This window comes from Battus philenor, unplaced genomic scaffold (genome assembly GCF_028537555.1).
Source record: "Battus philenor isolate CCGP_79_NKW_IND1 unplaced genomic scaffold, ilBatPhil1.0.hap1 SCAF_19, whole genome shotgun sequence".
NCBI lineage: Eukaryota > Metazoa > Arthropoda > Insecta > Lepidoptera > Papilionidae > Battus > Battus philenor.
In genome coordinates, this window is record NW_027181681.1 from 7,728,217 (window position 1) to 7,754,781 (window position 26,565).

At 32.9% G+C, this 26,565-nt stretch overlaps 1 protein-coding gene across 2 annotated transcripts in view; it reads right to left on the reverse strand.

Moving 5' to 3' along the window:
• Positions 1–2,836: 2,836 nt before the first annotated feature.
• Positions 2,837–26,565, reverse strand: part of LOC137921361 (ADAMTS-like protein 4) — a 127,407-nt gene continuing 103,678 nt past the window's right edge. Inside the window, exons 8-16 of one of the 2 annotated variants that reach the window (XM_068764073.1) lie at positions 10,784–10,967; positions 9,920–10,080; positions 9,314–9,847; positions 8,966–9,235; positions 8,473–8,614; positions 8,096–8,271; positions 5,041–5,236; positions 3,971–4,039; positions 2,837–3,812 (exon numbers count right to left, since the gene is read on the reverse strand). In XM_068764073.1, coding sequence (XP_068620174.1) covers positions 3,706–3,812; positions 3,971–4,039; positions 5,041–5,236; positions 8,096–8,271; positions 8,473–8,614; positions 8,966–9,235; positions 9,314–9,847; positions 9,920–10,080; positions 10,784–10,967 — 1,839 coding nt within the window. In that variant the 3' untranslated portion in view covers positions 2,837–3,705. Of the gene's footprint in view, positions 3,813–3,970; positions 4,046–5,040; positions 5,237–8,095; positions 8,272–8,472; positions 8,615–8,965; positions 9,236–9,313; positions 9,848–9,919; positions 10,081–10,783; positions 10,968–26,565 lie in introns of both variants that reach the window. The other variant, XM_068764072.1, reaches the window with a different exon arrangement.

Here is a 26,565-nt window from a genome sequence, read left to right on the forward strand (position 1 = left end):
TCCAGTGAGGTAGTGAACAAACTTTACGGAGAAAACTTTTCCACATAAACCCAGAGCTTGTGGATAGAACACCAACCAGCCAGACAAGAAACCTAAGACACTCAAAATGAGTGCAATGAATGCTGAAAAAAATACTGAGATAAGCGGCGTCTCATGTTTCATGTTTAAAGTAATCTTATCTTTTGTGAAGTATTTGTAAATATCTTATATTGATACCGCAGATATTAAGAGAAATTTTAATTGATTGATTTATTAAATAGTGACTAACATGTTCATTATATTAAATTATTTATCTTAAAACATAAATAAAAGGAAATTGTTATAAATTAAATTGCATACCTGAAATACCATGAGCTGTATCAAAATGTGATTGTTTTTCTTTGATAATTATAAAGCTGCCAACAATAACCAAGATCATGGCCAATAATTGTAATATCCAGTGAAGATGTCTTTTTTGCTGTCGTTTCATGAACATAGTCAAACTGTTGTACTTAGAAAGTGCTAGAATACCTTGGCACATGAAGAATTGATACTGTAAACATATATCAACTTTACAAAATATTACAGTCGTCAGTTTTTTATTTGTGAGATTTCGGTGAGAATATATTTTAATCTTTTTCTGAAAATTACGTCTCATTAAGTAAGCGCAAGCGCGTTTCATAATTTTTATTGTTAAAGAAAATATTTTGAAAACGTGTTTCGAGGACTGGGAATTGAGAAAGCTATATTATTATTTTTGCAGTTGATCAGAGCTAAGACAAAGCTAGGAGTTGTGTTATGACTTAGACGTTACAAATGTTTGATATTTTTTCGTAGGATCCAGAATTTGTCCAGATTGAAACCTACTGCTGTATAAAAATAACAGCATAGCAGCTACCTTAAACAATTACGCTTATTTACTGTCTAAATTATACTCTTTCTTTATTTAAACTAAAATAGATAATTCGCTTGTTTGCGCAGACGCGGGTTTATTCTACAAACTATGTCCGTCCCTCGTAAAACAAGAAAAGGGGAATAAATATAATCATCGTTATTAACTTACCCCTAATACACATAAAATTATGTGAAGTTCGAAGGCACTAAGCTTCGATGTTCTGCATGAGAATATTAGACTTACGAAAACAGTTAAAACTAATAAGATATTCGTCACGAAGTTCAGAGCAATCCGTACGGTTTTAAAACAGACTCGTTCTTTCGTAACCTTTATATTGTTCAAATTTAAACTGCCAACCGTTGTCTCCATGCTCAATTCTACATTTAAGTCTTTACTTTTGAAATACTAACTGAATACGTACGTTTTCTCGATTTTAAGGTAACTAATAGAATCTGTATACAGAGTAATTGTAGTCCATTTATAGACTGCCTTGGAGAGGTTCTTTTGTTTTGCCAAGTGGATTGGCCAAGATAAACCTTTTGAATTGAATCACAAACACATTTATCTCAGGAACAACTTTACTGTGTCGACTTTATTCAATATACGTAAATTGAGACAGCGTATGTAAGTAATTTTGTTAACAAAGAAAGTAACGTGATGGTTATAATATGTCATTTTGTGTAATCATAAGAATATACCACTAAAAAGTAGATTTGTACATCCGAACTATTAATTTAGTTCTTTACATATAAAATGTATAGAAATATATTGAAATCAATTTTGTGGTACCCAATTTACAAGCTTGATTGATATCTTTTATTTATGGCAAAATTAAAACCAAAACATTTTTCAGGTAAAATATTTTTTGGTTAATTAGTAGGATACGGAATACTCAGAATTTTCGACTTTCATTATCCATAGGTTAAAGTTAAAGTAGCAGTGCGTGGAACCGATGGCCGCTGTGACTTTATGGTTCAGAAGTGGATATTACGAACCGGCAACCGGAGCGTAGGATGTCCATACACTAGGTCATCTTGTTGAAGTCATCGAAAGATGATGAAAGGTGGTCTCTTCCTGTCAAAGGTCCTATTGGAAATCTACAAGGAAACCTATGTGCAGCAGTGAACTTTCCACGCCTGGAAAGTTGATGACGGTGAAATCTGCTCAGCACAGCGTTTACCTCGCTGAAGATTAGATAACACGTCGAAACGTCACATTAAGTTCTTAATTTTACTGGTACTCCTCAGACCGAAAATAGTTATTTGGTACAATTGCACCTATTATAATATGTATGTGGTATCAAAACAGACGATTTAAGTTAACGGACCCTTTCGCTCCGTGAATTGAGTTTCGATGAAGCTGTAAAAGTCCGATGGAGCTAACAGCGTCAACATTTAATGAGAATAAGCAAGAAATAGACGCCCTTTTATAAAGCAATAAGTTAGTTCTAAACACTACAATATGTAACCAATAAGTCTTGAGTTATTTTGATCCTATCGCCAGCAAAGAACTAGATAACTACGAGATGCTTCTGATTGTAAGGGCCTTCTCTACAATAAAAGATAATAAAATACCACGCGAGCGATTACGTTACACGTTAGTCTGATGAAGACAAGTTAATTACTGAACTACTGCCTTGACAACAGAGGATAATATGGCACGGAAAAAGCTCATCGTCGATTTCGTGAAGGCTGAATATATTGTTATATTTAGCAGAATATTTTCACTCTTAATAATTATTTGAGTTTTGTTTCTTATCTCAAGTCGTCGCAAAAGGAGAAATAAAACGAAATAAAGTGTTTAAAGCTTATTATTTTTGTACATTGTTATATGCATGATTAGTACAGAAATGTTTATTGACACAGTAAAAACTAGCAAAAGTACTATAGCGAAAAATTAATTATCAAAATATTTGTGATGCAGCAACGTGACTATTGTTGACTATTGATTATAAATACTTAACAGCCGGTAAATAAATGCACTATACATAAAATAACTATTTACATTTATTTCTAAAATAATTGATTGGTTTATAAAAATCAGCGTAAATAAATAATCATGAACACATAACGTAGTTTCTAAAAATACACACCATATAAAAGCTTACTTGTTTTTTCACTAACATTTAAAAGGAATACTATCATCTCTTATTCTAATGCATAGCCTAATATTCTATGAACGACGCAATTCATGCAGCTATCTAATATAATTTTAATACACATTTGAATTAATCTCTTATAATAAGATTATTATTCGAAATTCAAATTTTAGAGGATTAAATGTTATTCAGGAAAATAGGTTTTATATATTAAGAAGTGAATAATTATAAAGAATTTTTAATACAAAAACATGTATTAATATAAGAACGTATTTATTGAACATTTAAAACTGACAGATCGTCTTCGTAACTCAACTAAAGTCTGGAGATCACGACACTATGATTAATACCTAAAAATGACATTAAGGTTTTTACTAACTCATTCTGTCAATGCTGTATATATTTATGAAATAAGCACAAATAAGTATATATACGTTTTTTTTTCAGTTGCTAGATGATATTACCTACACGTTACAAACAATTAAAAGATTATGTGAAACATAAATCGATTTTATTAGAGTGTAGGTTTTGGGACGTTTGTTCTGTTATGTCTGAAAGTATATATGCCTCTCATCTTGCTATTACGTTCTCACTATACGTCCACGGTGTATCACAATACTAAGGATTATAGATCCACGTTTGAAAAGAAATTTTCAATATTTTGTTCCATGCCAGTTGACACAAATTTTTTTTATATTGACAAATATTTGTTTTATATCATATACTTCAAAATCTATCGTCCGTTGCAAGAATGACAGCAATAGTCTGCATAATACGGGTAGTGGCACAGTCGAGCTTGTACAGCAAGCATGCAGTTGCTCAGCTTGTCTGCACATGTACCTGTGCAAAGACATATGAAGCACATTATAAATTTTTTTATAAACTTGTGTGTATTAAAAACAATAGAAAAAAAGTATTTTTTTTTAATGTGACCAATATAAAACATTAACTATGTTATAGTGGCATCAATAAGTATGTTTAATTTATACAGAACTTACCTCCGGCAGGCGATCGCTCTTTAAGATTTTGGGTATCATGAGTTTGATGTCTTGTTACTCGCTGAGCATCTGAAACTAGCGAAACAATCTATATTATAGGCTAATATCGTTATAAAAATGGAAATTTCGCAAAGTTATTGAATATTAAGCAATAATTGCGTAAAATACTAATAAGTCAATGGAATGTTAAATATGTTAAGACAAAGGTATTGGAGAGAAGTAATGATGTACGACACTAAAATGTAGATCACATGTCAGTGTTGTTTCGGGTCTCATTGGCAAGCTCTCAGTCGCTCAAAGAGCAAAGCAAAGGCTATGCTCATGACCTCTCTACGGTATCGAATCAGGAATGAGGAGATCCGTTGATGAACAAAAGTAGCCGATATAACTCGGCGGATTGCCAGTTCAAGCGGCAGTATGCAGACCACATAACGCATAGAACTGATACGTTGGAACACGATTCACAACGTGGACAAACGACATTGTAAATCTCTGGGGTAGACGAATTTATTGAACGTCCTACATCTAAAATGATGATGATGATGATGATGAAAGTACATTAAGCATAATTGCAAAAAACTACTAGCGCAAGGGCTTTATATAAAAAGTCCTATTGGAAATCTCTGAAAGACGTCTATGTTCAATAGAAATCCTGGGGTTGGAAGAATAATACTAATAATTGCATAATATGTTAAATAAGTTTACACTCTTGTGATGAATGACATAGCCTATTTTATTGATAAGTTAAAGGGGCAGTAGCTAAGCTACATAATACGCAGAATAGTTGGCCGCTGGATCCTTAAGGTCCTGGATTGAAGATCACAGAACGGCATGCGCAGCGTAGAGCTTTCGCTTACAAAATAGTCAGACAACCTTGGGAAGATCGTGAGAAGATGATCGATGGAGACTTCTGGTTCTATTGGATATCTGTGGTCAGTAGTGGACATCCCAAGACTGATTTTTTAAAATTACTATAAAAAAGCTTGTCCTAAATACACAAACAACAATGCATTGTTAAATTTGAGTATCCAATATACAGAAATGATGATTGAAAGAAGATTTGTACTTACCAGAAACAACAGGAGTGATGAGAGCGGGTTTTGTATCGGGTGCGGTGGAGCAGCGAGCTGGCACGCAGGTGCGTCGTGCGAGTGGACGTGCCCCGGAGCAGTCAGAGTCCCGCGCAGCCCCGCCGGCACCGGCCGCGCCGCCGCGAGCACACCATACCGTACGCGTCTGAATACCCGCCTCGCATGCACCCGTGCACTAATGCGACAAAAAGATTTTCAGTATTTATTCTCCAGGTAGACCAAAGTCCTCAGAACATTACCTGGAAGGCGAATGAGCCTAAAAGCGCACGCAGAAGTAAAAGTATGTTTTCAGATACAGTGAACAGTAGAGAAGACTTCATAGCATTAATTAATAACGATATGACATATCATGTTGATTCTGATGCCCTATACTTATTTGAAACTAGCATCACATTGTCTAGCCTTAACACCGGCGACAGTAATCAGAGAATCTAATAAATTACATCTTTATTAGTTAAAGCGTCATTAAGTTGGTCAGAAAACTGGTTAACGAAATAATAAATAATAGTTACGAATTTCGTAATAATTGTCTTTAAATCTGTAGTTGTTCTATCCGTTTCATACAAGTTTTAATTATTTCGACATTAAAGGAGAACGACACTGACGGCTGTAACATAGTTTACCACAATGTTACACGTATTATACATATTATAATATATAGTACATATTATAATTTTAAATAAATAAGTAAATTAATTAAGCTAATGACTACGTTGATGACAAATAAATTATCACATTTGTGTCATAGTCTCAACCACAAGTAGTATCTGAATTGGAATAATGCCCACTTACAGGTTCAGTTGAGGGGCGAACATTGAAACTATGATTAAGATATTATTGAGCAATTTGAGAGGATTAAAAACCTTCAATTATATAAAGCAGTAATCACACGACATACAGGGTGATTGGTTACAGGCGTGAAAGTCTACAGGAACAGATATTGAACAATAATAAATATCAATATGTAGTTACCCGAATTTTATAAAATGCTTTTTTTACTATATTATCATAGTGTTGTTATTATTTCTGAGACTATTGTATTTAGTGTACTATATATTATTTTACAGTTATACATTTTACCCTTTCAAAACTTTTTCTTCCTTCCTTCCTTTCCTTCCTTTTCTTATGTTTTCCTTACTATTAGTCTGTGTTTATTAAACATGAAATATGTTTAAAATAAGTTAATTTTTTTATTTTCAATGCAATGAGAAAATCTAATGAACATTTCAATCATTTTTGACTCAATGATTTGAATGTGAACGCAAAGACCGCCGGTGTGGATACGTTAATGGTACAATGCTTATTTCGTTTAAGAAATATTCTCATATGTCATTTTATTACCTTACACAATTTAAAAAAAATATATGTTTCGGTGTCCAAATTATTCAATCGCTAAGCTGATGACAGACGACTTTGTTTTTTTTATAAAATTTCGTTCCTCCTGCTTTGTTACGTTACAATGCGGGTGTAAATATATTTTTTTTCATTTTTCACTCACAAATCCTTTCCTTCTTTTCCTCACATCTTTTACTAAATATTTCATTCTTGTCGTTTTGATCTTCTTTCATACGTCGCCTTTCTTTCCTCGTCTACATTCCTAATAACATTTATTCTTATTTCGCAGCATATATTTTTTTCTTTATTTACAATATTTTTGCTTATACTCTTTTTCTTCTTTATTTATTCAATAATACACGGATAATTGTCCTCACTTCTTTTATCTTTATTACAATTTACGTTTTGCTTTCTGGTAGGCGGATTTTGCCCAACGCTTTATTTTAATCTTACAGATAACCTTGTTAAGGTCTGAAAACGCTGGACGCGGCCTGCTTCGTACCGGTCTTGTTGGAAATCTAAGGAGGCCTATGTCTAGCACCTGACATCCCACGGCTGAAATAAAGATAATGAATCGCAAAGCTCAAATACATTTGTTTAAACTGAAACATCTATTTCATGTGCCAATACGCCTTCGCTCTTGAAAATTAGAACCGTTGCCAATGTTTGGGTCAGATCATTGCGCATGATTTAAAATACCTACTAATCATTCAATTTCAAATTGTTTAGTTATATGAATGTAACCCTCTGATTTGTCTCTTGATGTAAGATGAACAGAAAGTTAACACAAGGGTTTTAAATACAAAAAATTGTTCAGTACCACCTCTGAGTTCCAGAAAACTAATTCAAAAATTTCCATTGAATACCACCTGCTCTCATCGATAGTTTTTAAAAGGTGAAAAATATTACATAATGCACAATTCAGAGCACAATTAACAAATTCCATTAACGTCGTGGTATTATAAACAGTCGATTGAAGGATGAGTGAGGTTATATATCACTATCCATAAACGAATGAGAAACTGACGTGCCCGCGAGCTGCCTACGTCGATGGACGAACCAATTGTTCTGATTACAAACAAACAGTTAAATTAATCGTTGAACGTAACAGGTGCATTATTTCGTTCGTAACTATTGTTAAGTGGAATACCGTGATGTATGGAACAAACGATATAATGGCTTTCGTCGCAATCGTGTATTGGACAATTTAAATGGATGCGTATTAAACTGGGTCAAGGAAAGGAGCCTAATTTGCTGTCTATTTTATTAGATATATCTAAACATAGACAAGTGAACTTTGTTATTAATAACCGCGGAGTTCATAAGTGTTAATTGAAAATGACAAAACTTGGTTATGATTTTGCTCAATCTCGCTCAACGGGACACCGAGAGGGTATGCTTGATATATCTCTATGGGATTGAATCGAAATCAAGGAGATATTTCAACGAAAGTAGCCTACTGTATTCTAGCGAATTGGTAAAATCTATTGGCAATCGGCATACTATAGCCTTAATGTTCTAGTGTTGAGACCACGAATAGAGGTCCGCTCACAAAGGGAGCAGACGACCACATTAAGGTCGTCGGTAGGCGCTGGATGTAGCCTCTTCCAACCGGTCTTATTGGAAACCAACTGGGAAACCTATATCCCACGATAGACCTTCTATGCCTGAAATAATGATATTACTTAGGTTAACTTGCCTCTCCCCAATCACTTAGGTACCAAGATGGAGAACATGTTCCTCCACAAGCTCTCTCGGATTCAGGTCGAGGGGCACGACAGGAGCCGTCGCGTAGTCTTCTTCCATTTCCCCCGATACAAATGACCCCTCTGATTTGCCGACCTCCACAAGCAGCGGAACACGGGGACCATTCACCTGAAGAATTTTTGAAATTAACAAAAAAGAAGTATAAGAAGAAAGTGGGAGCAATTGATCTTTTAATTTTTAATGTAATATTTGATATTTTTAAACTGGGTTAAATTCGAAGGCAGGAGTGGTAAAATATTACCACTATTATATTAACTATTGTTAGTTATCTAGGAAAGTAATTTTATTAATACATATAATAAAAATTACCCGTAAACCACTGAGCTTCGCATTGCTTTTTTGGAGTACACGATTGGGAAGCGATGGGCGTTCGTTGCGCGGAACAGCCTGTGGGATCTGCACATCGCACACCGCGAGACTGAACGCCACCACCGACGCACCAACCGACACACTAAAGTTTTATTAATAATGAATCAGTACCATGTATATATGTTGTTTGTACGTGCTAAACATTAAAAAACACAAAGAAAATATAATGCCGTGGCAATAATTTCGATTAATCGTTGGTATTTCTGTAAATGTTTTTAAAGGTCTGGATCTATACCTAATTGGCAGTAAAAGATTCCCCTGACTAGAGTGGCAAAGCACGGAAAACGTTTAGACTAAAGTTAACGCAAGAAGTGATGGATGAAACTTCAGCTTCTACAGTTTCGTCATTTTTTATAGTTGGGAGTTAAGGCTTTAATGAATATTTATTGTGATGATTGTGGTATCATTTATTAATATAATTTATGAAATTTACCTCAGACCATTCTGTATAAAGCCATCCACCAGCCGCAGTGTAGCTATACGACGGTTCTATATAGGGACTGACTTCATTTTCAGTATTGTTTGCAGCTAGTGAAATAACGGGTCCCTCCCGAAATGAGTCGGTGCGATCTTTGGGTCGCACTTGACGTCGTGAATCTAGACGAGATTCTGTATTTGTTGCCACAGCCGTGCCATCGCAATTTGGAATATCACATGGCTCACTACTCGGCGGCATCGGAAGTGGGCATTTTTGATCACTTATCTGTAATATGAAAGTTGATGTAATATGAAAGTTGTTGCAGACTAATCAAGGCAAAAAAAATAAAACTCATCATTGTACCTTAGTAATTCCTCGAGCGTGATCTTGGACACATCCTACGATTCTTGTATGATGAGCAGGACCACATACAGGACAGGGTCCCCAAGCCGCTGCTCTCCACCTTGGAGGACAAGGAACGTTGCCACAGCGACGACGTCGTGACGATGGAGGGCTTCCAGAACAATGTGCAGATGAAACCTCTCGATCCTCTTTGTCGCTGATTTCCACACATTTGAACTTTCCTATTTGTAGACCTCCTCCGCAAGAGCGCGAACATTGAGTAAATGATAAAACTTTCCACATAAACTTCCTATCACCGATGATATTGCTGTCTATTTGTAATTGGGTTTCTTTCGATGGGAAATCCAGTTGCTGGTCGGATTTCGAATTATCAAGTGCTCGAGTATGTGATTCGGCGTTGTGATGACGATGGTGTCGAGCAGTTTGATGATGTTGAATGCTGTTTGCACTCGGAATATCGTTGGTCGTTTCATCGGGCGGTAAATCAGTAAGATATTCGTATTTAATGTTAGGATTTGGTTGCGTGTACAGGACCTAAAAAGTATAGTCAAAATAAATGTCTTGAATCTTATGTCGAAAAATAATATTCTGTAAAAAGAGAGCTACCATTATGTCGATGGAATGATGTAGGGGTCCCATGGCAAACACATTGTCTAATCCAATATTTCGCGTATAGAGAAAGCGTGCACCGGCCGCTTCGTATGTCCCCGGCGCACTGACTGCAAACTCGCCGTTTACGATGTATGAGCCATTCGTCACCCTTAATGCTAGAAATATTAACCATAAATTAAATTTCACAACGTTTTTACATTATAACCGTACATAGAGTAAATTGACGTCTTAAGCAAAGCTGTTACGGTCTGCGTCATACAAACAATTAAACACCAATTGCAAAAGCGGCTATCTCCATTTATCTCACAATTTGCGGCGTAGGCGCCTCTATTGAGGAGATGCGCCGGCAAGCGCGGCGATGCGCGTGTGCAATTCCGATTAATCGATTCGACATCGATCTTTGCACTAGCGCGCACTTCATCTCTCTATTAAAATCTCTCGTGACCTACTATTTATAAACTAAATCACTTCAATAAGAAAATAGCATTGATCTCATTTGGAACACTATCAAAGTAGAAGTAAAGTAATCACAGATCATGTATATTACGACAAGTTTATTTTAAATATCACAGAAAGTAATGTTACAAGATGACGGGAAAGTCCGTGGAATAAGTTATTTTAGCAAAGTCACAAAGATGGTTGCTGAATCATAAGTAAAGCTCCTTTTTAGTTAGAATTTTTTTTTGATAGAATTTAAAATTAGATAAAGAGAAAATTATATTTTTATTAGATATTAAACACAAGAATCCAGCTTTGAATTTTAATGTTAATAGTTACAGTAAACATTATGCTCCTTTGTTGTAATTAAATATGTCATGCGATTGCCAGAAGCTACGATATATCTTTTAGTTTACATACCGATGTAATTGTCGCTGGGGACGATCTCAGACACATTAAGGCGACAAGCACCACGCGGGACTGTGGTCACGTAGGAGTATCCGAGAGGCAAGCGAGGCCTGCTGAACAGTCCCGACACCAGGCGCCGTCCGCAGCGCATCTCTCGGCTCGTTATGGACGCCAGGACACTTTCACGGCCCACAACCTAGAAATGATTATTATTTAACAATACTTTTTAAAGTCGATTTACTTTAATAAAATATACATTCGCATATTGACTTTGATGATACATAACGTAGAAGTAATAAAGTCTTGTATTCATTTGGTATGAATGTTTCGTATCTGGTATTTAATAGTAAATAACATAACATGTAGGGAAATCTTTTGGTACATTAAAATATTATTATTTTAATATACAACAATTCTACTTAAATTGGATCATAAACTGATAGGAGGAATTAGGTACTTGAATATAAGGAGGTAATCCGTAGATGAAATAAAATGACTGATTTAGCCTAGCTGGGATTGACAAGTTAAAGAGGTCCTGCAAGGTTCAGGTTACAAACCAGCAGCACGTCAGGGTGGAGGCCGCTTCCAGCCGGTCCTATTGGAAATTTTTGTAGAAGGCCTATGTCTAGCAGTGGGTCACGTAAGGCTGAATGATGATGATTATTATAATGATGAACTGGGAGTCAATGGAGTAATGAACATTCAATTTTATGACGTATGTCAGTATACATGTATACATATGTGCTAGCTCAACTTATAAATACTTACTACTAAAATCAACCTTTTGAAACAGTAAAATCAATTTACTACGCGTCTCGCGACTTTCAAAAAATTATGTTTAATACAACACGCAATAGTAGATTAGTCATGGAAATTCATGAGAGCTCTCCAGTTGATTTATGTCAGGCATGGTATTGTACGGATTAAGGTGTCAGGATGTTTCACGGATGTCACACGCGTGGGGCGTGGAAAAGTGGGCGGTAATATTTTCATTATTGCAAAAGTTATGTGTAATGAGTGTCTTTATTAAAATGAATTTATCAACTAATTATTTTTTTAAAGCAATTTTATGGTGAGGTGAAAAGTGGAGAGGAAAAAGTTTTTTTACGTTTATACCTAAAAAAACTTTTAATGAAAAATTAATATATGTATGAAACGAATACCTTTACCATTGTTGCAGATACCTAAAATATATGGATGAATGTTACATTCTTTCTGCACTGCATTGTATTTCATAACGATATTGTAACAAAGATGTTATATCCATTAAAATTAATTTATACTCTGAACAATAATTTATTTTACATTGACGGATTAAAAAAATTATATACATTCTTCAACTAAAAGCTACGAGGATTCCACGAAAAACCCCTAACAAATTCAGACGGGTGTTTTATTATCGCTTTCAAAATATCCCTAATACAGTAGTAGAGTAATTCATATCTAAGTCTTATTAAAAAGTAAGCAAACTTTTACATTATTATAAAATCTTCAAACAAGGTTTTATTTGATAAAGTTCTAAAATTTGTTATATGATAATTCAGAGAAATTGTAGACATGTCACACACTGCTGAGAGCAAAAAAAAAAAACAAAAAAGGCAAATTATGGCCTTTAAAATAGTTTTGCTATAATTAACAATAATACACTTTAACGTAGACATTATCGCAAGAAAAATCTTACAGTATAAATTGGTACAATTATTGCGGTTAAGATAAACGAAGATTCATTCCTGACTAGGGAAATATTTGTGTTAAGAGTTCAATTGCTTTTGTTTATTTATAGAGCCTGATGTTATCTGATATATTAATCGTCGTGCTAATTACATTCGAACTGAATCGTCTGCAAGGAAAAGACTGGCGGAGTATAACCGTTCTAAGTATCCAAAATAATTTAAATGGGTAATTTATAAATAGCTAAATACCCTTTAATACAAACTTAAGTTTTTATCTTAATTTTCGAATTATTAATATTATTTCGTGCGAATTGCGAAAATGTTCGGATTTAAAAGGACTCAGCAATTAAATAAAACTGTATTTTTACCATTCCATCCTGATTAGTTGACTAACATCAAGTCAAAGAGAAGAATTTACGATTATAATATATTAAAATAGTAAATAATAGAATTTTTAAATGACAAGCCAAACAGTTTCACCTTTTGGTATATGCTATATAAATATCTGTTGTACATATTATAAAATATGTACAACAGATACACACATTTATATACATATAGCAATTAATAGGTTTAATATTATAAACATAAGAAACAACATTATACTTCAGATCCCGTGCGGTTAAATTAATGAATACATTTCATAATTTTCTAGACTACAGACGTTGCAAGATAAGGGTCACGTATAAACCTGATTATAACGGATAGCTTAATAAATTGCTATTCTGTGGTGGGTAAATCGAACTGAAATTACCTGCACTGATCGTGAATAAATAACAGAATATATAGTGTACACGAATAAACTTCAATATTTCTTAAACTGTATAGATATAACACAATAAAACATCTTATCACTAATAAAATATCTTATAACTTCAGCAGATAATGTAAAAAAACTTTTTTCTCTGGTCAATTACTATTTATCATAGTAACCTAAAAATATTTTACTCTTTGGATATTAATGTGGATTTAATTTAATTTACAGCTAATTACAGAATTAACTTAGTATACTATTATTTAATTATATTTTATGTAAAGAGGAATTGAAACTGTAGGCAACTAATGACTAGTTAAAAATTAAAAAGTCTTTTACGAAAATCAGGCATTTTCATTTTTACTACTTTTTTTAACAACGCTACATCGTGGTCTGTAATAAAAGAGCGCCTAAAAATAAAAATAAATATTAGCTAAAGGACTTGATTTTCAGCCACATCTCATGTTAGAAATATCTTTGAATTATAATGAGTAGTAGTTTACATAAAGCAAATTTACAGATATTAATTGAATAAACTGCGTACTATTATTTTCTAGCCTACTCTCGAGTTTAAAAAAACAGTCATTTGGAGTTTAAAATGGCGGAAATATTACAACATTCGTAATTTTTGAATATGAAACATTACTACTTTATTACTACCGAATGTATTAGAAATATAACTACCGTGTACAATAAGAGAAGAGATATATAGTACCTCTTTGCAGAAGGTAGAAAAATTGTATAAACCTATTCTATGTAATAAAAAAATGAAAGCTGTATGGACAAAAATGTAAAAAAGCATATAGATTCCCAGTTTACGTGCACTATATATACGAGTATAGTTCTCATAATATTTTTTAGAGAAAATATACAATAGCTATACAGAATTAATTTTACACTAAAAATTATGTAAAACCATTCTTCGTGCATGAAATGGAATAGTAAATTAATTTTTATCTTAATTGTTTAACAGCATAAAAGTGCATGACCATTGTTTGTGAGTGTTAAAACAGGAACAAACATATTTAAAGACTTCAAGGACATCATAACAATAGTACAACTCTATGGAGGCTAATATGAAGGGGCTAAAAATAACTTTCTTACTGTCTAGTACGCTGCCGAATCTGGTACATTCAGTATATACTTTTCGAAGAGTTGTACGTATAGTTTTTAAGACTGTTGCTGAATTAATAATTTGTTTAAATTAAAAGCTTACTGACGCTCCTGCACACTGTCAAACTTTTAAAAGCTTTTTAGTAAAATACTATGCCACGTCAATACAAAAAAGAACACAGCCATAATGCACGCCACATCATTTCGTAATATTAAATGTGACACTAATGCGAGTCGAACATTAGTAAATAGTAATGTCAATTTTATGAGCTTATTACAAGATAACGACGTCTAAATCTTACATTTGATGGCGTAGGAATCGCTTCGATCGAAAAACGCTAGGGAATATTTTTTAGAGTGTGGTGATTCATTCGACGGGAATCGAGCTTTTAGCTAGTACTACTCTAGTTCTATTTCATTTGTTACGAACTTTGAAATGTTGATGTTTGTAATTAATGTCTTATATTCATTTAGTTAGACGTTATATTTTAGTCGTGGTGTTACATAACATTTAATTTATTATGATTTGAAAACAGAAAGTTTTTGGTTAATATCATAACTTCACAAATTTTCAAAACTACATCAAAATAGATTATTTAATTCTAATGAGTTTTATTAATGATATATAATAAGTTCGCAATTTATTTTAAGCGGTGGTATTAATACCAAAACAACCTTAGTGAAAAAAAAAATTGCTATGTGGCCAAGATTAGCACTAGTAATAAAAACAAGATTTGTATACCTTTCTCTAGGCACTATAAAAATAGATTACTTTGAAGGCAGCTGTGTGCGCTTTTACAATAAATTCTCTTATAATGCTTCAAAGTAATTATTCAGAAAATTTAAAAAGCCCATTAAACGAAAACTAATTAATAAATTCTACTATTGCGTGGGATTTTATATGGTAAAGCAGCTAGGAAATTAATTTCTCTCTAATTACTGGACTCTTTGTGAAAGAGATAAAAAAAGGTCAAATAAAAAAGTTTGTCATGGGCTTCTCCCTGACCAAAACGCTTTTGCAACCCTCAAAGATTTTGATTTAAATACACCTTAAAAAAACTTGTTGCTCATACATCAATTACTTGTGAGGAAAGTTTAAATCAAGCACTGGTTGTAATGTAGAGATTACTTAAAACCGGAATGCAGCTAAGAAACGATCGATGAATGAAAATGAGGCGAAAGTTGTGTAGAGGATAAATACTACGGCCAAAAGCACATAACTGGCAACAGTTGCTACAATTCTTGGATGATTAATTACAAAATCGTGTTTCTTTAATTTATTTTGTAAACTCAAATAAATCACAATATGTCATAACGCACACAAAATGTACGCTTCGAAAATATAACATGTGTTTTAAATACACGCGGCCATGAAATTTTTCAATGCTTATCTTAAAATTATACTTTTAATTACTAAATACTATTAATATATGTAAGTTTTTAATGATAGTTTGGAAAATTTCAAGTTATTAAGTCTCTTTTTCTTTTATACTCCATTTTATGTGTTATCCCATGTAATAGTTTCTGTGGGAGGATCCCATATAACAGAAGTAGTAAGAAAAATTACAGGAGTTATGATTTGTATGGTACATCTCGATGGTTGTCGTAAGGTGAGAAGAAAGTTTATTATTTGGTTAGCGATAAACTATACCTATCTACAGTAATGTATAATGTTCTACTTTTTAAATGTAAATTTAAAAAATAATAACACATTTATTATAAACATGGCGCCCCTTAAACTTATAATCGGTATATCCATTTGAACCACTTCTCAAGTGGCAGTAACTAACATTAACTTTAAAACCTGACCATAAGAAAATTATTATTTATTTCGAAAAAATCTTATTTTTACCACCAATAATCAAAAGTGATTCTGATGAAATATTATATATAAAAATTGCCAACTGTAGCATACGATCTACTTTTATGTAATGATAATAAATATGCACAGATAAAATAAATGGGGCTTTGTTTTTTAAATGATTGTCCGATTAGTTAGTTTCAGAGCTATACGTACTACTGATAAGCAAAATGCAATTGAGTTATTCCCACTCGGAATTAGACTCATCTTTTCTCTTGTTTTTATTCCTCCACTTCGAAATATCTGCTGTTATATTTCACCGTCTGATATGATTACTGGTAAAGAGACATTGTTTGTTTGAACAAATGTTTATACTATTTCAAACTTTAATATATACGTTCAATTGTTTTGTAGGACACAGAGTTCACAGGCACCTACAAGGCCGGAACGTATAGGGAATGCAATTTATTGCAATCGTAGCAAAGAGAATGTGTCATTAATGTCAACATCAGCCAACAGAAAAACCTTGCAAGGTCACAAGCACATATGGTACACTACAATTTTAACTTCAAACTATTTGAATTGTTAGTATGTTGCTTATTTCATTGCGTTGTAAATATATCCATGCGGAGGGCATCATTAACTTACCTTGTACATTTAATTTCAGTTGATCTGATTTAATAATTTTATCCTTTTATTAGTTTAAAAAAAGAATACCTGGCTAATAGAAAAATCAGCATTCAGCATCAGCTCAAACTAGCCAGAAATATAATTTAATTTTATTTGTGTTATATATGAACATGATTCTTAAAATAAAATGGTGTAAACTTATCAAACATTTATATTATTAATAAGAATTGACATTTGCTAGATAAAGTAAAATAATGATTTGTTTTACATCGTCATAGTCGTGAGAAAAAAATATAAAGTTTTTATTGCATTTCAAAGTATCGTCTAATGTAGAACCATGACTTTGTTTTACCAATTCTACACTAAAAATTAAAACTGATTTTAAAATGTAATAAAAATTTGAACGTGAATTTATAATATGCTGTTAATACATTTTCATATTTCTCTTTCGTTGTTTTAGCCCATAGACGCCCTCTGCAAGGTATAGGCGTCACCCAAACATATCTTTGTAAGATATACCATAATCGCCACGCTTGGAAGGTGGATTGACGATTGCAGTATGTGGTATTACGGTATGCAGAGGACGCTGCTACCCATCCTCTGGAAACTTGTTAGAGAGCAGTTACAATCATTTATGATGAATACACAAATTGTGTCGTAAATATAAGACTGTATTACGCGAATCGAACCCGCGACTTACGATCGCAAGTCTCAGTCCTTACCGCTGAGCTACTACTGCTCAATTAATATAATAAATATCAGTAATATATGGTGGGTATTTTTAATTATTATATAGGTGTATAGTTATTAGATCTTAACCTACTTTTCCTATTTATTTGTTGTTAAATATCGTACACACCTTAAACAAGCACATGCTTGTTAATAAAAATAACAATTTATAATTACTTTAAAGCTTAGCTGCACAATTTTAATGGATCTGATTCTGGTTTGTTTTCTTAATTAAGAATATTTTATAAACTATGATGAAGAGTTAAATCTGTAGTAAAATAGACCACAGTGTAGCTGAAACAGTGGCTTGATATTTTTAAAAACAGTTCAAAAGGTTTTACAAATTTATGATTGTATTGAATTCCATAGCTCGAAGAAATTACTTCGCAGTAACAAGACTACAGCTCTCAGTTGAGCGACGAGGTTTAAAATATTCATCAATACATCAAATTGTTCGGCAACGAGTCGAGTAGCTGGCGGGCTGGAACATATCCATCTAGCTAATTCTCGCCGACTTGAAGGACATCTCAGAATATATATGTTTTATTTTTTAAAAGTACACATAATTTCATCACTAAATAATATATTGCACTGTACCAATGTTAGTTTTAAATGTGAGATTATTTTTATATTCGGCACTCGGTGGCGCCAGTGGACGGCTCACTGAGAAGGTACCCCGACCGCTGAGTCATGTGGCCGTCAATATCCAGTATATGGATGATGTTGATAGTGTCTGCTACAGAAACAATGGAATTTCAATTCACAGTGACACGGGCATGAAATTTATGTTGCCGAATATTCAGGTCGACTGAACAACTGAATCAGATAAGTGGAATTCTAAATTAGGCATTCAGTCTCAGTCGGTAAGTAAAACAAAGGTGGCTCGGTGCGACGAAGCGACTATGCAAACACCCGCGTGCAGCCAGCGCCGTCCAACTGGGTCGCATCATGTTTATCGTGCAATACAATAATACTAATTGCAAATGTGCAAATGTAGTTGCTACGCTAAATAGCGCACCAACTAATTTAGACTATAAGGTTAAGCATATTTAAGTTTTATTAATTTATGTAAATGTTTTATTAACTCATTGTTATTCTTATAAACAGATTTATCTGTCCGTAAAATGTAGATTTGTTGATACATTGTCACAGTATTTTTAAGTAATAACTTTTAAAAATGTATTAAACAAGTTTCATTTCTCGGTTGGAGTTAGAAAATTATGATAAACATTTTATTTATCATAAACTCTTTTATATGGATTAGTATACCAAACATTAATTTATTTATGAAAGCCACAAAAATGAATTAAATATTCCTAGGAAAATGAATTATAGCTACAAGGCTATTCTGATTAGTGATCTGTTATGTATGTTAAATATTCCTTGAACAAATACGTATTTATATCACAAAGTAGCGCAGTGAAAAGACCGTGACAATTCAGTTAATATTCAACGTAATCCGTTAGTCCAAACAAATCCTGCGACTGGGTACGTGCCAGGACCGTTTATAAAATATAAGCAGGCAATATAGTTAAAACAAGGGACACATCGCTCGTAAAACAATCACTGAATAATGCTTCACAACCACGCCGGTGTTTGACTGCGGTACTGTTCGTTTCCTGGTACTAAAAAAGAACCAACAATCTCAATGTCAAACTTTACGACTAGCAAATGAGGCTACGCAATCGTACTTTATTCACAGTTTTTTGTAATATGTATCCTGAGAAATTTTTTAATACGTTATATCATTCTTGCACAAACGAATTTATAATAGAAGAAACGAAGTTTTTACAACTATAGAAATGCTATTGGGAATTTAGATTATTTTGCTATGGTATATGATTAGAAATAATAATTTCGTGATAATTTGTGTATATGTGTAAAGGACCAGTTAATCAATTTTCTTTTGTATATACGTATGTTGATCTATATCTAATAGCAAACGAATAGCAGTTCCACAAAGCTTATTCCTCGTTCATTATTAAGCTCGACATTTATAAGAGCTTACCCGTTTCCATGTAACGGTAGTCCTCAGCAATAGACAGCAGGCAATACCTAAATTATTTTTTTATTCTTGATTGATACGGAAATTACAATAAATGGAGAGGCGCATGACCCAAATTGACAAAACATATATGTAACAAGTGTCATGGCATTCACAAATTTCCTAATCAACTGTAGGTGACCACAATCATTGAAAATTGAGCGTCTAGACAGCGTGGCAATTTACAATAATTTACTCGTTGTCAATGATTTTGAACGTTCTAGTTGACTCTGTATTAAAAGTAAATTAGCACGAGCAATGGGAGCGAAAATTGGTTTCTTTTACTTACCGCAACTAATATTAAGATGAATATCATCCAAGTATTCGCCATCTTGATCCTGTGTAGACTTCTCTTCTTTAACGAGACAAGTATTAAATTGTCAGGAAAGAGCTAATTGTAATAAAATAAACAGTTATTACACGTACAAAAAGAAGAAGTTATTTTAGTGTTTTCTGTATCTATTCAAATTTTAAAATAAAAAGAAAACATGTAAGAGAATCCTTTAAAATAACATTCCATTTTTTTATTGATAATAAACTCCGTACTATAAAGCTTCCCTATAGTTTTTTAAGCAGCTTGCTTTAATAATAATTTATTATTATATTATAATAATTTTACTTTTTACAATTTTTTTTGTTATTCCTTATATAACTTTAAATTAACTATTTTATTATTATCACGTAATTTAAAATTTAATTGAAGTACATCAGGATCTAATTATTGAAAATTTATCACTATTGTAATGTGGTAAGCAATAGTAAACCAAAGTTAAGTGGAGAATTGGTATTAGGAATCACATTTTATGAGTGAATTAGTATGAAGCACCTAATTGAAAACAGCGAATGCTCTAATACATTAGCCCATCTTTTAGTGCAGTCAATTATAGCTGGACAGATGACCATGAAATATCATTAAACCGTGAATTATGGACAGATTTTATCATTCTGTATTATCGATATAAAAAGTTAAACCAATAATAATATCATTAATCATAATCTTAGTCTAAAAGTATTTTATCGATAAGAAATAGAAATAGGAATAATAATAATTGAATTAATGACGAAATTAGTGATTCTAGTCAGCTTGTTTATTTGTGCTCGGATCACGTAAAGCCGAACAGATTGAAATCGAGTTTCCACTGTTGTACGATTTGGTTTCCTAGAAGGAATGTTTAGGATCCACTTTTGGTCAAAGTACATATGTATTCAAATGGCGAAACTTCAAGGGAGCATTCGCAAATCAAATAATAATCCATAGTATAAAAATTGTTGATCTGCAATTGAAGTTTAAAATTCTGGTTCATAGTAATTTAGGCCATAATTACTACTTTTAACTCTAAACAGTGCTGGAAAAGGTTTTAAAAAAAGTATAAAACGTTAAAGTTACTATGTTATAAACAGCATAAATATGCAGGTTAGGTAAAATATGTATGTTACTACATTTTATCATATTGTATTTTGGCATTGAAATTAAAACCGCAATGTTTCGAAATTTTCACACTCGCGCATCTCTCGCGTACAGATAGAGAGGATGTTAATAAAACATTCAGCTCCGGTAAACAAGGGAAGGCAAGATAATAGCCATAACCGAGATACCAACATGCCGACATACCCGTGCTCTGCACGCGGTTGTAAAAAATTGTATACGGTTACACTTGTTCGATAATATCTGTAACCGGGAAATGTGTAACCATCGATCAAAATATGATGTTTATTAACCATAAATCAGTTTATAGCGTTAAAGAAGCTATATTTATAAGCTTCTTTACGACTGTAAAATGAAAGTCAGTGTGTGAGTCGAATCAAGGTCAAGTCGTAGTTAACCAAACAAATTTTATAACTGCGTAAAAATAAATTTAAGCAGTCTGTAAATAGTGTATTGATTTCAATTTTATTGATCTCTGTCGAGTGCGTAATGTATCGAGTTTATTTATAGAATTAAAAATACTGTAACAAATATGTACCGAGAATTATGATAAAGTACATGTTCGTTGCGTCTAATTTGAATCTGTACGAAACGGGTCGGCGGGTGACGTTGTTTAATTAAAAGTGATAAGATTTAGAACAAAATAATTGTACGTCGAGATTGAGGAGCGAGAAAAATGAAGGCAATTTATAATCAGCTCCTGTTGAATTAGTTAAAGACATTGTAGAAAACGTACGCTGTTTTTAATACTGTTGTCAATGAACTTGTATTTCTTTTCTCGCGGGCCCGTAACCGTTGACATGTGGTATGAATGATGGATCTGAATGAATGCGTCAGCCAGAAGTATGGCTTCTGGCGTATCTCCAACGCCGATTGCTTTGTTCTCGTATTATTTTACTATGTTATTCAAATTTTTTGGAATAGCGGAATTCTTACGTAAATTCATAAATCAAATCTACGATGAGGCGTTAAAGTGTTTGTAGATAGTTGCTCAATTTGTGGTTGATGTGGTAATTCTATTCTGTTTTAAAGATTTCTTTATGTAAGGTTTTTTTTTACATTCAGACAAATGTTTGTAATTAATTAATTGAGTAATTAAATAATCTATCTACTAGGAGATAATGTTATTATTACGAACTCTACTGAAATATAATGTTAGCTTAGCTTTATTTACTTTATTAGTGCTTTACAACTTTTAGTTGCAAGTTTTATATTCCAACTAAACTAAATCTATACTGGCCGTCTGTTAAAAAGTACCCTTCTCGATACTCTACTGCCGTGAAGTAATATTCCAGGTGCTTTATACTGCAGAGTCAGGCTCGACTGTTGATGGGATATGTTCTCTACTTTTACACTCAAATAATATTTTATATGACTATCTTTATATGCCTATCAACTTCAATGACATTTTAGGCTTGATACAATTGAAAGGTATAAGATATTTTCTTATAAATTTAATACGCCAGCTAAATACAACATCGTCATAGTTTCAGCTATTGTAAGCCCAAAATTGGACAAAACCTCCTCCTTACATTTTCCAGTAGCATCGGTAGGATACAGCATGCATCAAACGTCTTCCGACGATTTTAACAAGGATGATATCTTACACTGTGCTATGTGGTCCGTATCTCCATTCCAGAACGTTAATGTCAATGTTAGTCTGTCAATGTTTTTGGGACTGGAAACATTATTTATTAAATACTGGCATGTTTGCATTTTACATAATAAAAATTTACTCCCTGTTTTAACGCTGGCGTTATGTATTATAGTATGTTTAATTAATTGCCTAAAGAAGGTATTTGCATAATAATGTTAATAAATTAGCACCTTACCAAGTAAATTAATCAAATTATTACTTAAAAGAAATATCATACTTTTTTATGAAATACGGTAGTACGTATACAGTTCTGCGTAAATTTTTACAATCAGTCCATTTTAATAACAAGTTAACGTTTTTTTTCCTTTTGCGCGTTTTACAGATATTTTGTTTTAGTAGAAATAAAAAAAAAAAAAACAAGTTTAAGCATTTTAATTGGTAGCGGTAGATATAAGTCAAATGATAATTGATCGGCGTGATAGGTATGGTCCGTGATCAATAACGCGAAGAATTATTTTTTAATTTATGCGCTCTTTGCTAATAGTAAGCAATTTGGATATAAATTGTCGTTAGCTGGCGTTGAAATAATATTGAAATAATTTATGAATGTAGAGCTTATAATTAAGTTCATAATATTATAATATATTAATTGTACATATAATAATTTACACTTACATAAATTATAGATTTAAATAGAGCTTTAAAGAGAGCTTGCAGTATTTAGAATTGGGTTATACTACTGTCCAAGTGGCATTTACTGATTCCGCGAGTCCAGGGTCTATGTCGCAGAGTACGCTTAGCCCTCTGTTAAGATAACGAAGCCTGACGCTTCTTCCGGGAGCCTTGGCCCGGATTAAGGCATTCAGAACACGTCGACATACTGCCATTAACATTAAAATACATTGTTTAGTTCTATATAAGCTATTTCATAACCTAGATTCGAATCAAACATTATCTTATAGGAATCCTAATATCAGCAACTATGATCTTTACTTTCAACATTACTGGAAGAAAATAAAATACAAATGAATCCCTCTATTTGTCTTAAGAGTATGATGAATAATTTATAGTTGTCAATTACAGGATATGAGGAATAAATATCGTATAGCATAGCCGTCTTATCATTAAGGTAATGTTATAACTATCCGGTAGAAACCGGTCCCGACAGCTTTATGTGTTTTATATTTATCATCTAAGTCTACTGGAGTCACTGGTTTGAAATTCACGGGTCCAGGCATGCAATTCAAGCAGAGGAAAAATTGGATGTCTTGCCTTCCCAGCCAATGTGACAGTTCTCGATCGTGCCAAAATACTGTTCGTCATATATAAATAACATAAGGCATAAGAATCGTTTTTAAAATTCGAATTGCTACATAGTAAAATCAATTATTGTTTATAATCTATCTATGCAGACATCGCGCTCCCAGAAGTTATTGGCCTATTGCGTTCAAATAGGAAAATAAATATATTAAATATATTTTAGAGTGCATTATATTGTATTATAGAGGGTGATTGGATAAAGACGTAAAAGCCTTTTTGCCGACAAATTTCCTCTCTTAAAGCTTTTACATAAACTTCAAAACAACTCGTTATATTGCTACCGTATGTACTGAAGACTATGACTTGTCAAACACCAGATAAGTTAACAAAAGGCTGTGTTAACTAACTTTATTTTATCCCCACGGTTAAATTTATTAATTTATATCTTATAAATTTATCATCTTACTCAATAATATATATCATATATGTATAGTTAAGAACGCTGTCGAATAAGACCTTTGAATATATATAATAATAACAATAATAATATCAAAGGAGTGTGTGTGTGTGTGTGTGTGTGTGCCCCACTAGGTGGACTGGCAACATAGTCAAGGTTGCGGGAAGTCGGTGGTTGCGGACAACGTAAGACCGGCCATCGTGGTTATATTTGGGAAAGGCCTATATCTTGCAGTATCTGTTGTCTGTCCTGATGACAATGATAATGTTTTGCCTGTATTGAAATTATCAACAGATACTTTAATGGATGCAACAATTTTTTTTACACATAATTTACATTTCCAAATTATTTATGGATACATGGTTTTGTACCAAATGCAAAACTGGTGTCACGAAATAGATTTTTAATATATTGGTTAATAATTGCTTTGTCAAGTAATCCAGTTAGTCATTGATTTTTTCGTTTAGATTATGTAAAGAATAACCATCTTTAGAGGTTCATTACGGCTATTTATGTTTAATTTTTACTCCGAAAATAAATTACTATGCATATACTAATGTTTCAAGTCTATCATTTGGAAGATATAACTGTTAATATGCCACAACGCCATCTGATGGTAAGTTATAGCATTGGTGTAAGTCACCCTACTCCGTCGAAAAATAGGTATAGATACAAATTTTCGTGACGATCCGTTTAATTTTTATTACTTAAACGATTTCGGATAGACAAGCATTTTTAATGTCGACATACAATAAACAAGGAAATTTCTCGTTTTTCTGGTAGCACAATTAGTCGATCATCGCGATAGTTAATGTACTTGTAAATAACTTTAATTCTAAAGCTAAATAAAAGAGACTAAAAATCGTTTTAACAAATATGACACTAGAAGAGTTTTATAAATTTAGAAAAAATAATAAAACCGTTGATTAACGTTGCTTTAAGAAAGCTGATAAGGATGTTTCTTATATGAATTCCTAACTAGTGACGTAAGTACGCATTTGTCTTGCGAGGTATTGACTCCTCGTGACATAACTGCGAACACATTTGTGATAAATATTTATATTCAAAAAAATAAGGTATTTTAATGACCATATATAAAATATAATATGTTTAAAAGATATTTTAACGTGTCGATTCAAATTCTTTTAAATAAACTGAAAATCCTTTCTTATAATGTCTTGAACGTTAAAAAATATATTTTTGATGTTTGCTTAATTTCAGCCGTATGACGTTTGCAGTTGGGTCTTCCAGATTTTCAATAGGACCAGTTGAAAGCGTCTTCCGACGACTTTTACAAGGTCGACTGTTGGTCTGGTCTCGTCTGACTGTTCTCCACTCTAGAACTTTAAGACGTCAGGGACCATTACTCCTGCAGTGGCTTACCAACTGACGCTTCAACATGTCAATCCGCGGGACTATGTTGATAACTTTGTTTTGTCTACGGATTTAGCATTGTATAAGCATTGTAATGCTATCTGTTTGGTCACGGACATCATACTATACAGAAACCACAGACCAGCTAGCGCAGCGTACGGCATCCACACTTTTACCTTAATGTGGCCGCTGGGTCAACTATTTTTTCCTATAAAATTTAGACTCCGTAAATTTAACTATGTAACTATAAGCATAATGTATTTTTTAAATATATTTGTAATCATTTCGTTATAAGGCTCGCCGTTAGTAAGAAATCTTTCATCTAAAATATATTTAAAATTACAGTTTTTACTCATTTTGGATTATTGCTTATTATGTAAAAACTACAAGAATCATTTTTACATGGAAGTATTCCCGCTACTCGTTCTTGTACATCTGACAATTTAATAGTAACCTCACCTGACCCTGCAAATAGTTGTAGAGTTCGCGAACGCTAAAGGAGACGTTAATGAAAGGGCTGTCTCCTCAATTTATCTGTGCTGCCAATTAAATGAAAATTGTTGTCAAGTTGCGTTGTTCTAACATTACGTTGTTATATTATAAATTCAAGTACTATAAATGTGTTTACAAAGTAATATTTTAATCAATTTAAAATGAAAGTTTATAATTAAAAAGAAACTGTAGTGCATTTTAAAATTAACGTAAATTATTTATATCGAAACTATTACATTTGAGGGTATTCATCATCTATGCCTCTCATCTCATATACCTCTCCCAACGATCGCCACGATGACAGGTCTTCAGCTGCCCGCATCTAGTAACTTCCCGCGACCTTGACAATATGGACAATATGGACCACCTATTGAGAGGCCTACCCAGCCGCATTTATTGGCACGTGGTCGCCACTCGAATACCTTCGGCCCCAATTTGTACTCA